This window comes from Penicillium daleae (assembly GCF_028827525.1).
Source record: "Penicillium daleae strain IBT 16125 chromosome Unknown utg000004l_segment0_segment0, whole genome shotgun sequence".
In the NCBI taxonomy this organism is placed as follows: Eukaryota; Fungi; Ascomycota; class Eurotiomycetes; order Eurotiales; family Aspergillaceae; genus Penicillium; species Penicillium daleae.
The window spans coordinates 1,098,173-1,114,522 of NW_026623152.1; the positions used below are offsets into that span (position 1 = coordinate 1,098,173).

A 16,350-nucleotide genomic window follows, 5' to 3' on the forward strand; every position below is an offset into this window, starting at 1 on the left:
TTCTAGTTATGAAATATTCTCTAGTAGCTAATATTCCCCCCTCTCGAATATTCTCCCTATCGAATCTTCCTCCCTAGTGAATATTCCTCCCTAGCGAATTTTCTCACCTAGCTAATATCTTACCTAGCTAAAGTTTCTTACCGGCTAATTTTCTCCCTCCGAAGCTATAGTTGAATGGCTCTAGGTCTCGAACTATTCGTAAAGTAGGAGATCGAGTTTACTCTAAGGTGGAGAAAGGAGAAAAAGCAGCTAACTAATCAGAAGTAGAGTAACGAGGACCCTCCTCTAATTATAAGGATAGCGGGGTATTAATGCTCTCTTACCTATACTCTTTGCCTTATAGAAGATAGTTATAGTGCTTAACTCTTCCAAGAATCGTACTGTAGTTAGTTTCCCCTATGCCGTGCTTAGCTTATATATAAGACCGGGTACTTTAGTATAGTATTTTTCTTTCTGCGAACGTTTCCTATGATTTAATACCGTTCTTCGGAGCTCTACTAGGGTATTAGGGTAATAGCTACATAAGATTGCGTATTCACTTGACTCTACTTTATAATGAATATCGCAACAGAAATAACCTTAGCTCTGTTCGGTAGTGCGATATCGCCTCTATTTTGGGACAGCACTCTACTCCTGGTAGTGACTACTAGTCAGAACTAGTCCCTGCTAACACTATTTTGTGTTTATAGAGTCTACTTCTAACTCTATTAGTAATATATGAATATTGTATCTAAGCCCTCTAGGAGAATATTAACTTGACAGACTTCGCTATTTATAGTATCTTCAGCTCGTTTGGATAATAGTATGAGATTGGATGCTTAAGTATTCACGATGTTTTCCTGGATATTATATGAATTAAATAGAAGTAACTAATGCTTAACTATACGGCTACTTGCGTAGACCTTATATTAAACGAATATTGAAAGAGCCTTTTAGGCCTAGCTATATCTAGGTTTTTATCTTAGCAAGGAAGCTCCGTTGAAGGAGGGCTCCGTATAGGCTTTTTCTTATTAGCTGTTGCGAAGACTTGATTAGCCTATTTCTACTCTCGGCTCTAATTTAGAGTCCTATAACTTAGTCCCCTTATAATGATCTACGCTAATATACGGAATATAGTACCTGCCCTACTTATCTTTCTGCTAGTAGGCGGAAGTACTATATTCTAAATACTAATAAACAGCCACTGTACGGAGTATATACGGCTATATCCGAACCAGCCCGTCCCTATAGTACAATTCTTAGTTTCGGCGCGGCCGAATTATTACCTAGTAAGAACCTTCTGCTAAGTATTGCTATTCCGGTAACAAATTAGGTCTTCTATTACCTCTACTTATATAGTAGCCCGCGCTAATTTCACTAGAAAGTTCTAGAAGGTTCCCTTTTATAGCGACCCGTATAAGGACGTATCCCCCGTTACTAAGGCGTAGGGCTACGATTCTCGCCTTAGGCATAAGTAAAAGGTAGTAAATATATTCTAAAGTCGTCCCTAATACTCCGTATTAAAACAGCTATTATAGGTTTATATAGAGACGGAACGATAATAAATAAAAGGTAATCGCTCTACTCTCCTATCCCTCTACACGATAGTCTGATAGCTAATATACCTAATTCGGCCTAGTAGTACTATTAGCAATATCAAGAAAGATACTACGGAGTACTCCGTAATAGCTTTAGTATTTTGTAGAAACCAGGAAGAGAGAGAGATAGAGTTCTCTAGCTAAGCGTAAGGACTAGGAATAGTCCGCCTAACCTACTCTATAGTGTAGGTTGAAATAAATTTCTAATCAAGACCTAGGGGATGTGAAACTATTAGGAAATACACGGACCCAGGCTTTAGGTAGAGAAGGTACAGTATTTTTAGCTAATCCTTTTAATTCAACAGTCCCCTTCTTTTTCCTGAGGTTAGAGTTGAAACTAGCGGCTTTTCACTATTTTCACCGTTTAGTTCAACGTTTACTGTTCCTTCTAGTTAAATGCTCTATTTTGGACTCTCGGATTAAAATTAAGGCGCATTTTCACTACCTAACGTGCTCCTTCTTGACCTTACGTTGAACTCACATTTGAAAGGACTAATACGTTTAATTCGATTAGCCAATACAGTAGAAGATAGTAGTCAATTAATCGAGGATCAACGGCATCTATAACGGCCATCCTCACCCAACGCATGTTGGGCCTCACAAAAGAGGGGATAGTAGTGAAACTGCACCGTTTAGGCTTAGTGACTTGTCTGAAAGGCATAGGTGCTACTAGCCTCCTGCTACAATATGTTTACTCGGCACGGTCGAGTCATTATCCGGATAGTTGCCTGTTCTGCAGAGACTGACTTGCCTTACCTCCGCTGAAACCGAACAGTTAGAAATTCTGCACACAGATAATATCATGAGGACAGGAATATACACTACTCCTAATTTCAAGTCAACATAAAAGTTAGCCTAGTGCTGAAGTTCGAACTACTTGGAGTACCCGGTCTTCCAATACATATTACAGTACCCTGCGCGAATTCTTCTAATCCGAGTATTTTCTCGTGCTTTTCTTGCTGCTTACATCCATGGCTTTATGGTTAGGCTGGAGTTATCCGTCACTCCACATGGCCATTGACAATGTAGGCGTGGACAAATAAGAGTGTATAGCTGGTGGCAAACATTCGAGGGCCCACCATCGACTCTTGGCACTTCCACGCTAAACCCTTTTAGAATCTAATACTCGAGATCAGGTGGCAGGTTAGGACTAGCGTAGTATTTTAACCAAGCGATTACGCACACGAAATTTTCTAGATTCCTTCTTATCCCTTACAGAGAGAAGTTACGGAGTACACATGGCCAACTAAACAATGGCTACCGAACTTTGTTATCCAAGGGCAATCGACCCACTCGATGAAGAGCACGATAGCTTGATTCGAGAGCGAAAGGAGATGGAAGGTAATGAGAAGGTAACGGATATCTAGCAGATATCTCCTAGATATCTGGCTAATGACTAACGATACTTTGTGGGTTCCATGTGATCCTGGTCCTACATGGCTTAAGCAGGCGACCCTTAAGAGGCTAAGGCAAGAGGCTAAGGAAGAGGAGATTCAGGCAAAGCTTCTTGAGGCAAAGGTTCGGCGCTATAAGGCGCAGAAAGAGCTAGAACAGTTTAAAAAGCAGTAGTCTAGATAATTCACAGATATCTACTAGATATCTAGTATGCTATTCTGCCTTGTCAGAAGCTCTACTCAACAAAAATATATATTCGAAACTCCGTTCTATTTTTTACAATCTATAATAAGGGAAAGATTCAATTTCAATTTCTTCAATTGCGAGGTAGCTAGGCTAAGCTATAAGGGTAATATCTAAACAATTTAAGCCTCATCCTCTTCATCATCGCTTTCCTAGGGGATTTCGAAGGTAGCCAGGTAATCGCAGATGTCCTTATTATAGATACATCCTAGCATAGTCAGTTATCTAGCAGATAACCAAGGGATATCTGGTACACTTGCCTGCTATGTTCCTAATCGGGGACCCAGCAAAAGACCTCACCAACATGAATGATGACTTCATTCTTATTCTATATTACGGTAGTTATCCGTCAGATATCTGGAGGATGTCTGGATCCTCACTTTTTCATATACCGGCAGGACAAAACCATCAGTCGGGGCATCATTCAGATACCGCTTGAACGCCTCATAGTTCACAAGGAACTTAGGCTTATTAATCTCAGTAGGAGCCATCTAGATAACCGTCAGATATCTGGCTGCTTTCCACTCATCACACCATGCATTAGTAGAGGAAAGTGGTCAGGTATCCACCAGACGTCTAGCAGATGTCTAAGCATCCAGGAAGGCGGTAAGATATCTGCCAGATACCTGGCCACTTCCCCCACCACCAAATTCACCAGAATCAGGGCCAAAACCACCAACTCACTCACCTTGTGGCAGGAAACGTTGGAAATCGTCTAAAAATTGCCAACTCTAGAAGTTTGTTAGTTATCTGATAGATATCTGATGGATATTTGATAGATATTTGACGAAAAACGATGATTTCAGGGGGGAAACCGACCGTAGTTCGATGGCAGGGGGTGGTGGGAGATGTGGACGAAGGAAAGTTACAAGTGGGGCGTATGCCAAGGTATCCTCGGTGGGGCCTGATTATCGCCGCGCTAAGCCCAAATAGGAAAGAGAAAGTGCCAATAGTCGATGGTGGGGCCAGGAAATGTTCAGCTCAACTATTTCCTGGACAAATAAAATCTGTTTTGCGCTTTAAGAATGGCAGACATTAAATATCATTGGTTGGCTGCTACTCCTTTCTCCACCTTGGAGTAGCGAAGTGCTCGCCTCCAGCCTCATAGAGGAATTTGCCCACAAGTGTGAACCCAGGGAAGGCAGGTTAAGATTCATTTTACGTTTTACTTTTGATAGGTTTACCCTACTTCAGAAGATAATTGGTCCTCGAAATACCTGGTAGGTCCCACAACAGCCACCAATCGCATCCGGATCGGTCCGGCCCAGAGGCAGATCCCACTGGTATGTAAGTGAATAATACTGGCTTTAAAGGCATTGTCTGCGTGGGTCAAAGCCTAGATTACAGTGTAACCTTAGAAGTGATGTGTGCTTCCTCTGACAATAGTCTCAAGGTTAAAGCTAAGGTTTGAAGCGGACAGTCCTGTCAAAGTTGATATGTAATCTATTTCCAATCTTGGTTTAGTGGTACTCTCGACGCTGAATCGCGCAGATAGGTGACCATGCTATACTTAATTGCCTTATTAGAGAGCTATTGAGCAGCACCCTATATGCTACCATGGAAAATTCTCAAACACCCTATCTCGCTATCAAAGCCGGCATTACTGCCCTGTAAGGAATGTACACTCTCCTCAAAGAGCTTATTGCACGGCCGACCGTATACAGCCTCGCGCAAGCCTCTCTCATACATTGCGTTGTCTCCTTCATGAGAATTCGGAAGGGAATAATTGATTATCCTTCCTATTCCTTATCTGTTGCACCCAAAGTAATACTGTATAGCGTCTCTAATGCGTGAACAAATACAGTGTCAATCTACCTGCTTCTTTCTACTAAGGGGCTTCTGGAGAAACCTGAACTTATGTGAAATATTTCATATTTGTTAGCATGCAAAAGTATGATATTGAATAGCAATGACCCTGGTTATCTCAATCCAGTTGTAACCATAAGTTGGGCTGAAGTATACTTGCATACTTCAGCGTAGAGCGTCTGCAGCGTGAGACGCCTATTGTGCGTCTCTGGAAACGGTCTGTTCTCTAGTCTTTTGCAAATCACGATCTGTCATCACGGTTGGGGTTGGATAGTTAGTGGGAGCTCTGACTAGTCAGCGCACCGTCTGCTAGATGACGTCATGTAGTTTACATACCAATGTCGAAGTAAGAAAGGCCTAAAAGCCTGAGGCATCACAAAATATATATCTGACCAGTCTCCCGCATGCGAATACCGACGCACACATCTGCATCACACATCTTGCTATATTCGGACACCTTTTTCATCATGTTTGTCTTACGACGGTACAGTGGTAGTAGTAGTAATAGTATTCATTTACACTGGCCCCTCACCGAAGCGATATGCAGTATACGACAACTATATATATCCGAGTATGTACATTGAGAATGATCCAATTCCAGTGTCGACCGTTATCGCCTTCCATGTCGGAAACATGGGAGCCGCTCTTTCAAACCCTAATCACATGATACACTAATCCGGATATGGCTAATCCCGTAATTTTAAGATCTGTTCCTAGGTTGAATGATTTAGGGCTAACGTAATTCCCGCTTGACCGGGTCACCCGGTTAAGCGGGTCACCCCAAATCACATAGTAAATCCCATAAATTACTACTTTAATATCTCAACAACCATAGATTATTTTCACTTGTATATTTCTATATAGGCTTTTCTTGGCTTATAAAATAATATAGCTTAGTTTTAAAAAATTCAGATGATTATTTCCATGCTTTACCATAAAATACGACGTAATTTTAACATATACGACATAAATATATATATTTCTTTCAAAACTTTAGCTAATTTTTCTGTACTTCCTTAGCGGGTTAGAAATATTATATAGATTATATAATTGTAATATCGCATTATAGATACATATGGTTGTTGAGATACGAAGTAGTAATTTATAGGATTTACTATGTGTTTTGGGGTGACCCGCTTAACCGGGTGACCCGGTCAAGCGGGAATTACGTTATACGCGTATCGACCTAAGTAAGCCGTATGCTCCTGTATTGTCGCAGCCACGAAAACCCCCGCTCCATAATACTCCATACCTCCAGTGAGTACGGAATACATTCTTACTTACTTACCTACATGCCTACCCGAGTCATGTCTCCCTACTCCGCATGGTCCAGTGTATGCGGCCAACTGCTCCTCCAACTGCAGTTCACAAGAGAGAAGAGAGAAAAAAATACACGACGCTACGTGGCAGTTCCTATCTCTTCAACGTATTATCTGCACAGGTAGCTTCCCAGCGCCACTAAAAAGCTAATTTCAGCACTGATCATCCTGTTCGTGCATTAATCACACTTTTTGCGGTGATATTCTACGGACAAGTTATTTGCATACGTTGCTATCGGGTGACAAATCGGTGGGGGAGCAGTTTTCAGTGCGTTTCATACCCCCATCTTTTCTCCACTTTCGTTCGCATTGCGCGTGTAGAAAAAGTAGCTGAAATCGTCAGCGGCTTGGCGTCCCATTTACCCTTGAACTTAATGCGGCCAGCTCTGATATGCACACATAAATACCTCATCGCTACCCTGGTCAAAATTTTCCGTTTGGATTTGCAGTTCATTCATTTGATATCTTGGTAGATCCTTATCATTTCTAGGTTGAGCATTTGATAATGGGCTCGACCACATCGACTACACAATGGCTGCATTCCGAAGTCCTCGATCGAAGCCTTTGGGCTGACAACCCGGAATATCTCCTCACGATCCCACCGCGGATTAGTAAATATAACGAACGATCCGACGATGCAAGCATTCAACTTCAAATCGACGTGGCTGGTAAGGAAAATGTTGGAGTTGTCGATGGTGCTATTACTAGTGTTGGGAGTTTAGCTGCGTTGATGTATCCCGACTGCCTTCCGGACAGAATGGCAGCTACTTCATATGTGCTTGAGACAACATTTATTTGGGACGGTAGGTACATCACTTGCTTCTAGTATTATGAGCCCTCGCCACTGACGGACGATAGATCTCAATATTCCGGAACCAGATGAGGTATGATCGGATCCACCGCTCTTGGTGAATAGGTTTAAAACTAACCCATATGCATGAAAAGGTGGCCATTAAAGATTCCGAGTCAAATACTCGGAAGGATGTGAACATCTTTCACCACCCTTCCATGAAAGTCAGACTAAAACAAGCGTTCTCTAAAGGGGTTGCTGCAGTGAGTAGGATCGATCCTATTCTTGGGCCTAGCGTCCTCGAAACTTGGAAGGACTGGAGACTTGCCGAAACAGACATCCGTGGCAACTTTTTTAAATGGACAAGCTTGGATCAATACGTGGAAGTTCGTGTCCGCGATATTGGATACCCGTACGTTTGCTATTTTCACGGAAATCAACGCCGAGCTATCACCAAACTTACTATACTTTAGCTGTGTTATTGCCATGGGGTTATTTTCATGCAACCTGAAAATAACTCCAGAGGAAGAGGCTATAGCACTTCAGATTGCCTGGCCTTTGCATGCGCAGGGGGTTTATTCCAACGACTACTACTCCTGGTTTAAAGAGTTAAGAGCTCATCAGGAAAGTGGCGGGAAAATCCCGATCATAAATTCAGTCAAGTTGCTACAGCGCTTAGAAGGTCTTTCCGTGGAAGAGGCAAGAGCACGACTGAGAGAGAAGAGCCTCGAAATGGAGGCAGAGTACCATCGACGCAAGAAGGAGTACTTCGAAGCCAATGCGGACAAGGGTATTTCCCCTGCCCTGGTTCGGTATCTTGACTATCACGAGCAATACGCCACTGGCCATGTCATATGGTGCTTGAACTCTTATCGCAACAACTCCCCTGGTGGAGATGAGTATCGCGCTTATTATGCAAAGCGAGTTGCAGAGGGAGCTATCTTCTGGGACAATCCTTCACAGTCGGAGGACATCCTGACCGATGGATACCAGGTTCGGTATCTCAAGAAGTAGCTGTTCGGGGGAGGCGTTTGGTCGAGTATGCCGCTAGAGGAATGAACTTAAGCTAGGCTGACCAGCTTTACTGAAAGCGAACACTTAGCTACTCCAAAGTGGAGAAAGGAGTGCATAGCAGCCAACCAATAGTATTGATTCGTTGTTCCTTCTACCCCTTGGAGCTTTTCAAGAGAGATTGTGAGGCTTGAGCAAGTAAAGTACTAGGACCCGAAATCCCCTCCTTCTTGCCTGGCAAGAGTCCGCACAACATTCAGCAAAGGACGTGAAAGATGGGAATGTGAAGAACAGAGATATTTCTCTCCAAAGGACTTAGTGGTGTATGGTGGTCAACATGCTTTGGAGGATTTTGGGCTGTCGAAAAAAGTTCAAAAGGAGTATTTTTAGCAGGTACATCGGTCTATGTAACTTCGTAATCAAAGTGTTCACATAATCCGCAATCGCTAGTGACATGACCACATTGACATCTCAAATGAATGAATTCTCCTAGAGCCTCGTATTGGTAATACCATGTTTTTTTTGGGTTTCTTCCGTACCCTGGGTTGTATACTTCGCTTCCGACTTCGTACATCATCGAGTAGGGCCTGAGACCTTGCTTGTAAATCTTTGTAATTGGACTCACAGTCTGAATCGGGTTTAATTAGGATATCGGCACTCTTCTCTTCCACTGTGTGCGTCTTTTCGATCCTTTCCTTCTTAGCAACACGACTATGTTGGCAGGAAATTTCCTCCTCACTCTTACGCTTCAAAACCGTTCGTGCAGGTCCTAGGAAGAGAGTGTAGTCTAATAATTCATGAGGCGCCGCACTATGAATTTTGGGTAGATCGTCTTTCATGGCGAGTAACTAAATTTTTGGCGTTAGCCCTTCGGTTCCATATAAACAATTCAATCTAGGCTATTCTTTGAAATTATACCAGGAAAAAATGTGTCCAGTCGCTCCTGGAACAGCCACTCCACCACTGATTATGTCTGGAGGTATAGAGGGAAGCCCGACGACCTCAATATCCGTGCTATTGCTTCGCTGTGAAGACTATCTTCAGTATCTGTGTAAGCTCCTTGGCTCTGCAGTCCCCCAGAACGAGAAGACAATACAAAATAACTGGAGCTTTGAAGGCTAACTCACCGAAAAGTTGTCCAGCTTTAGATGTATACCAGTTAAGGTACATATGAGTAAAATAAAATCCACAAAACCCTTTTTGAGGATGCGAGAGGGCTAACACTCTCTCTATTAATATAGATCATATTAAGGATACACGCTTAGTATTTAAATCTTTCATGGGTATTGTTCAGGGGTATGTTATAGATATTATGCATTGTTTCTGTGGATGATCAAGTTCCAGAATCTTAAAAATAGAAATCCAGCCAGCGTGATGAGCCTTCGCAGGTGGTCACCATTGGAGAAGTGGGATAATATTCGTAAATATTCACTTGGCGCACTCACGTACGGTCGGACAAGACGGGGCAGGTACCAGTAGCCCGTTGAGTGGAGTTGTAATATGTAGATCTTTTTTAGAAGGGACAACGCCTCACTTGCCGCTCAGGATGAACCATAATCAATTTTCTAAATTGCCTTCTGTAGACACGTTATTCCTGATTAGGTTCCGAAGGGTTCGCGCGGCTCCTTGAAAGTTATTTCTGGTTAGCGCCGTGCGTGACTAACGACCGACTACGTTAAGGCAGCCCTCCAAATAATGCCACTTCGTCCTTTCTTCATCCTTAATTACGATGCCTCGCCAGCAAGAAAGGAGCCTAATCTCATCTATCCACAAAGAGAGCCGGTTGGAGCGAGTCACAAATGGGGAGGTCATTGAATTCCTAAGTTCTCTCCCACAGAATCACCCCTTTGGCGTCCCGGAAAACGACGAGAAGCGGAAGTTCCTTCGACGGCTTTATGTTCTACTCCGTGACCTATTCAGTACTAGCACAACTTCTTCTCGTGCAAATCGCACTAGAGTTCTAGCTATTAGTCGTTTCGAAGTACTTAGAAGCCTGGCTGAACGTTTCCAAGATTTCGAAACAGATCCCTTGGGGTTCTAGGAAAGACTTAGCGAAGCACTGCCATAATATAATAAACAAGGGGCCAAAAACAGAGCGAAGCTTTTCCTCGAGGGTACAGTTTAGCTAGACACCAACATCCAGGAGCAACTCATACTTCAAAGATTTGTGTCTGTCGCCGCTTACAAGCTTTTCCGAAGAGCAATTCCTTTATCAGATACTCGTATCATGCCAGAAAGCCTGAAACAATTTCTGATTTACGTAGGCATATGTAGCTCAGAAAGTGGTGAAGATATCCGCAAATACGGAGATATCATTAAACGCGGACGAAGATACGCACACTTCTGCCAAGAACTTGCAGCGAGCTAAATAACCGATAAGGATACAGAGGAGAGTGACAGTAAAGGCGATAATGAAGCCTATGGACCCCTATTCTTCTCCTCTATTCCAGACACTATGTAAGCATCAGCCTAAGGTAGAACCTACTGGTACTAACGGTTTTTAGTTGGGATGAAAAAGGTCTCGTTGGAGAGGACTTTGAGACTGTTATAAAATATCTTCAAGAAATGGATGTCGTGAATAAATCCAGAGAGGCCAGGCCTCCTAAATGGCAAAAGTCTTGCTAGACTTCCACAAAATATTTGTCTGGGTCAATGAAATGCCCGAAAGATCGTCAGGGAAGAGGAAGAAAAATGAACAAGGACATAAAACAGCTAGGAAAAAACGAGGAAGATCGAAATATCTAGAACCCTCATCCACCGCAGCTACTTCTCACGAGTAAGATATCCGACTAGTAGGAGAGCCTATACTTCAGCCTCGCCTCTCTCCGGAGCGTATATATGAAGGGTGTTTCTAGACTAGTATAGGACTTGATTCAAACCCTACGTGGCGGGTCTCACAGACCAGAGCTCCTAGTCAAGGTTTATTTCGTCTACCGGGAATTACGTAGCAAGAATAGCGGGGAACTGGAATCGCGCCTGGTCGATCTAGAATGGAAGATGAACCGTCCCGATTCGACACACTAGTTTCGGCAGCATGCTCTACAGACACCGCTGAACAGTTCCAAGATAGGGCGGCTAGAATCACGACCGTGGACTTTGTCCTACTGCCTGCACAAACTCAAGAAACCCTCCTTAACATTACCGCACTCGATTTCGTCGTCCCGTTGCTTGACGTGACTGACCTCGAATTTGTTGACCCACAATCATCTATGTTTGCCTAACTTTATTCTTTTGAATAAGATATTTCAAGTCTCCCGAATCAGATATAAAAGCGCGTCGATGGAAGCCCTCTTACCGATTGATATTCTTAACTTTCTAAACTAGGTACAAGATATTTCCCTTAGAGATCTCCACGCGGACGTTCTTTGAGATGCACATCTTTGTTCCGTTTACTAGGGGATAATTTCGATCCCTATCTCTAATGTTATAACCCTCACTCGGAAAAATTGGGATAAGTTCCCCCTCCTTAACTTCCTATCCCGTGTGTGATGTCCGAAAGACGGCGACGCTAGAATTCTGCAATTATTAGCCCTGAATCTCGCTTAGGAAAGGAAGTAGAGACAGACCTGTGCGAGCTGCTGTAGAATCTGTCGTAGTTTTGTTTCCGAACATTGCTCTACGAGGGTGAACCGTGGGGAGTGTTTCTATTCCGCGTTTGGATTGGCCACTAGCTAGCTCTTCAACTCCTCCACAACCGTTCGTTCGAGAGGTTCAAGGTCTTGCTGAAGAACTCCGTAGCTTTCGGGTCCGCTCATGGAAATAGGTGGAAAGAGACGAATTCCTATGTTATATAAGCCTGTATTGCTAAGAGACACTACGCTCACTATAATATATAGAAAGATTCAAATGGGTCTGAAAGATGTGTCTATTCCGCGCTAATGCGAGCTGATGATTGTACTAGGTTAGGAATACCTGTGTGAGCGAGTAAACCAATGTGAATTTTAGTGGGCGATAACCTAGAATGCTCACCTGAAGTTACTAATATTTGTACTAGATACTTCATCGGGTCCTTAAAGATCTTGCAGAAGGAGTAACACGTTTTGTGTTATGAGGTATAGAAGGGTAGCTGAATCTGAAATGCCTGTTATTTTAGCTGGCCAAGAAGAGGGGGTTTCGATTGCCCCGCGAGTGCCCTTATCACGTGCACCTGGAAATGCAGGTACCTATGAACTCCGTCGGGTAAGATATGCGCATCGATTGCTTATTCAGCCTTCTCGACTTTGCACCTAGTGGGGAACACTTTGCTGGAGAAAAAAACTCGCTGAGGCTGGTGTCACTATAAAAAGCTACCCCTTTTCACTCTAGCAAAGTACACGAAGAACATGGAAAATATCTTTAAATCGTTCTTTCAAGGATCGAAGTATATCATCACCATCGTTCTATGAACATTTGTTTACCGCGAGAAGGACCTTTAAATGATCACCGGCCTTATCTTGTTCTACGCAGACCGCGGGAATATAGTCTGAGCCATCCTGATTCTTGGAAAGGAAGGATAGTGTTTCTACTAAGTCGCGCTCAATCGAGAATGGCAATCTGTATTGGTTATTGGATGGACTTGTCCGGTTTTGACTTGGAGGCTCTGGAAATTCGTTGAGAAGGTAATTAAGCACGATCAGCTCCGCGCATAGTATATTAGACTCTTGATCAATCAGAGATATATTGAAGTTATAAAGATAAGTTCGAATGGAGGGGTGCGAGCATACCGAGAGATGGGTAGAGTAAGGCTGTGCTACCGCGATCAAGGAAACCTCGTCACTAAGGTGGTGATAGCAGATGCGGTACCGACAACTTCCGCCATGTTAAATTATCGTGATATTGGTATCCTTTGAATTGATAGGAGAGAAGAGGGCGGGAGGAAGCTCGCTTGTTTTCAGTGACGTGTGGGCGCAGAGGATATAAAGGCAAGTGAACGATGTGGGGGTATGTTGTTCTTTTCTGCTTTGGATAGCGCGCGGCAAAATCGCGCGTGCTCGTGCGCCATGATTGGTGGCTAAGTTTGTTTCAATTCCTTGTCACCCAGAATGTTCCGTGATTCTGAATCACGGGCCCATTCTTACTAATTTTGGAAACCTACAAAAGAATTACCTCCTACTTGAGTTGACTAGCTTGCCGTTAGGAGGTGAGTGGCGCGTAGTAAGTGGTTGAAAGCAACTCTTCCCCATCCATAGTGGTTTTAAAACTTTAGTAGTATTAAAACTATATTAGTATAACAACCATAGTCATGAGAGTTCAGTGGTTTAAAAACCATAGTATCTAGTTTTGGTACCTGTGTACAGTGACTACGCATAAGTTTTTGTACCCCCCGGCCCTACTTTGCTGACCGCCCATACTAATTGCTACCGCCTACTAGATACGCGTAGTAAGAGAACATGCTAAGATGCGTGTAACGCGATAGGCATAAGGTTCTGGGCAAGATCCCTATCCTAGACCTATTAGGTGACCTAGTGGTGATGTAGTAGCTAGTTAATTAGTTAATTGTTGAATTCAAGGACTTTTAGCGGAGGTTTTGGGACCGGCAGTATCTTATGTAATGCAGGGGGTGTGGGGCCGCGGGTCTAAAAACTTATGCGTAGTCACTGTATATGAGTGGTCATAGAAGTCATCGTTGCTTCGAGGATGGCCGCGGGGGGTTTGGGGGTGGGTGTGAAGAGACCTACCATAATAACGCTCTTCGACACAAAGTTCCTGGCGCGTCAAGAGACCCGCGCAACTGTGGCCCAGGGTGATATCGTAACAGTATACAAACCGTAGTTAAGTTAGTTAACCGGGCCTGGAGGATTACATAAGAAATTATGATTTGGCCAATGAGAGGCTACGATTTTGATGGCCCATAACTCATGCCATTTGAAACGATTTGAAACGATTTGCGCTTAAAAATGCGATCTGAATTGTATGCGAATTGAATTGAATTATCATGTGCGATTTAAACCACCCGTCCATCCCCCTGCGATGAGGACGATGCTGTCTAGAGTCAACCATGAAAAATGACTCTTACATAGCTCCACGATAATAATCAGCCCCATGTTCCCGAAAGAGGTATTTTCCAAGGAATCGGCGGCCCTCTAGAAGCTGACTACTGCTGATATCGATCTTAATAATATAAATTGAGTACGCTCCCCCCCCTACACCCTCTCCCAACTCTTTTTGTATTCGTTCTCGCCGAATCACAAGAAAATTGTCGGGCCTGTCGGGCCGCGCGCAATTGACTGATGAATAAATTTGGATTAAAGTTCTTTCTTACAGAAAGAATAGCCAGGCGACTAAATACACGCCGCTTAACTGGTCGATTTGGTCACAGACCGGCCAAAAAGAATAGAGAAAGGTAATGTTCAGATAACCCCCCACGTCCATCGGACTTCAGTCAGTCAAGTCTTTGTGAGTGGGACTCTTGATCTATTCCCTCCTGCTTCGTATCACTGGTTCCTTTACAACCAAGCAGAAGTCATACTGGGGCCATTCATGAAAACGTTGATCTGCATAGCCTGGAGCTTGCCGTTGTAGTACTGGAGAACCTCGAGCGTATCGCCGGTAGCGTTCATGGGAGAGAGGACGGGCAGAGTTGCCTTAGCCTTCATCTCGGCGAACCACACATCCTGAGCGGCCTGAGCGTCGGTCATCCTGTTGGGGATGAAGGCAGAAACGTTGCCGTTGTAGGGGTAGACCTTGCCGGGAATGATGCCGCTGGTGACGATGAAGCCCAGTTCCTCATCAATAACCAGATTCACACGAGCGTTATCGTCGGTAGGGTGGCTGTCAGGCCAGTTGCAGCCGAGAGGGTCGGTAGTGCCGTTTCCATACACTCCAGTGTCGACAACCTTCCAGCCCAGCTCAGTGAACTGGCAGTTATCATCGACAGTAACCACAGTCTCGCTGGAAGTAGCAAACAGAGCCTCGCTCACAGTCTCGAGGGTCTTGCGGCTATTCTTGGTGCGATTAGCCGGGGGCATCATCAGAGTCCGGTAGTTGGGCACAAGCTGAGTAGCGTTGAAGGAGAAGCCGTGGTCGCCACGGTTACGGTTGAGGAACAACTCGAGCTCGGTGATCTTCTGGTCGACAACCGCAATGCGACCACGAAGGATGGTTTGCACATCATCGTTGCCCTCATTGACATCAAGGGCGAAGTACCCAGTACCCTGAGCGGCATCGATAGCCAGCAGGCTAGGGGGGCAACGTTGACGATAGTGCGCCACGAGGTCATCATGCTTAGCGCAGCTGGGTGCGAGTTTTCAGTGGCCTTGTAGACGGTGGCCAATGGCAGAGTCGACGGGTCATGGGCCACCATGGAGTCCAAGACGTCGGTGATGATAGCGGTCATGCAGGCCCGGGAGCAGGAGCTCGTGGTAGCCCGAGCGGCATGCGGCAAAGCTGCCCCGCCCACGGCGAACATGGCCATTACGAGGCCCACCGAAAGGTTGAGGAAATCGGAAGGGGGTGAAATGCGCATTTTGAGTTGCTAACTCAACCGAGTCGAGAGACTTGAGGATGTGTGCTGGAAAGGACTGAGGGATGAGATGGTTGCTGATGAGGGAAAGAAACCCAGGGAAGTCCACGCCTTTATATTCTTTTCTAGATGTTAGATGACGCGTGAAACTCACATTATGGAGAACCATTCCATTGCCGAGCTTGATGCTAAACTAGGTAACTTAGATTGTGAGGTGCTTAGTCAAATTCGCCAGCTTCTTTTCGCATTTCCCCATGTTCGGCTCCACTTCAGTTCTCCGGGTCCGGGGTCGTCGCTCGGCCCCACCCCCGCATCAACTGAATTCGAGTCGACGCTTGGCTCTATACACGTTGGTGCAACCAATTGATTTTACGGGGCACAGGAATTTACTGTCCCAGAAAGCAAACACCAACGCAATACAATTCGCGCCCTCTCTATCATGCAGTCTAGCGCAGTCATCAGGATCAATGGAGTACATCCTCCTATACTGATTCCATCCAAAGACTTTTTCTCATGTAAAAACTTTCCGAGTTGCTAATTTAGAAAATAGCACATACAGCATTGATAGAGGTGGTGGTGTAGACTGAGGGATTGTGTTCCAGGCTTCGCCGTCGCCCTGATGCAGATAGGCCATGATCTTGCATACGCCCCTATAGGAGATCCCGTGCTATGAATAATTTTGCTGATATGGTCCTGAAGAAGGGAAGTATAGTAGTCGGACTCTGCCGCTAATATTCCAAGGGGCACTTCGGGAGACTTTGTATTAGC

The 16,350-nt window shown here is 44.4% G+C and overlaps 3 protein-coding genes across 3 annotated transcripts; 2 read left to right on the plus strand and 1 right to left on the minus strand.

Annotated features, from left to right (window-relative positions):
• Positions 1-2,830: 2,830 nt before the first annotated feature.
• On the plus strand, positions 2,831-3,146 carry N7458_004057 (uncharacterized protein; the record flags this gene model as incomplete). The annotated part of the gene is made up of 2 exons (XM_056907439.1): positions 2,831-2,929; positions 3,027-3,146. 2 exons carry the CDS (start codon positions 2,831-2,833, stop codon positions 3,144-3,146), a joined length of 219 nt encoding a protein of 72 aa, XP_056768166.1.
• Positions 3,147-6,845: 3,699 nt separating this feature from the next.
• On the plus strand, positions 6,846-8,144 carry N7458_004058 (uncharacterized protein; the record flags this gene model as incomplete). The annotated part of the gene is made up of 4 exons (XM_056907440.1): positions 6,846-7,143; positions 7,199-7,224; positions 7,286-7,542; positions 7,604-8,144. The coding sequence occupies 4 exons, from the start codon at positions 6,846-6,848 to the stop codon at positions 8,142-8,144; spliced, it is 1,122 nt and encodes a 373-aa protein (XP_056768167.1).
• A 6,422-nt stretch (positions 8,145-14,566) lies between these two features.
• N7458_004059 (uncharacterized protein) lies at positions 14,567-15,585 on the minus strand (the record flags this gene model as incomplete). The annotated part of the gene is made up of 2 exons (XM_056907441.1): positions 14,567-15,299; positions 15,407-15,585. The coding sequence occupies 2 exons, from the start codon at positions 15,583-15,585 to the stop codon at positions 14,567-14,569; spliced, it is 912 nt and encodes a 303-aa protein (XP_056768168.1).
• Positions 15,586-16,350: the final 765 nt, after the last annotated feature.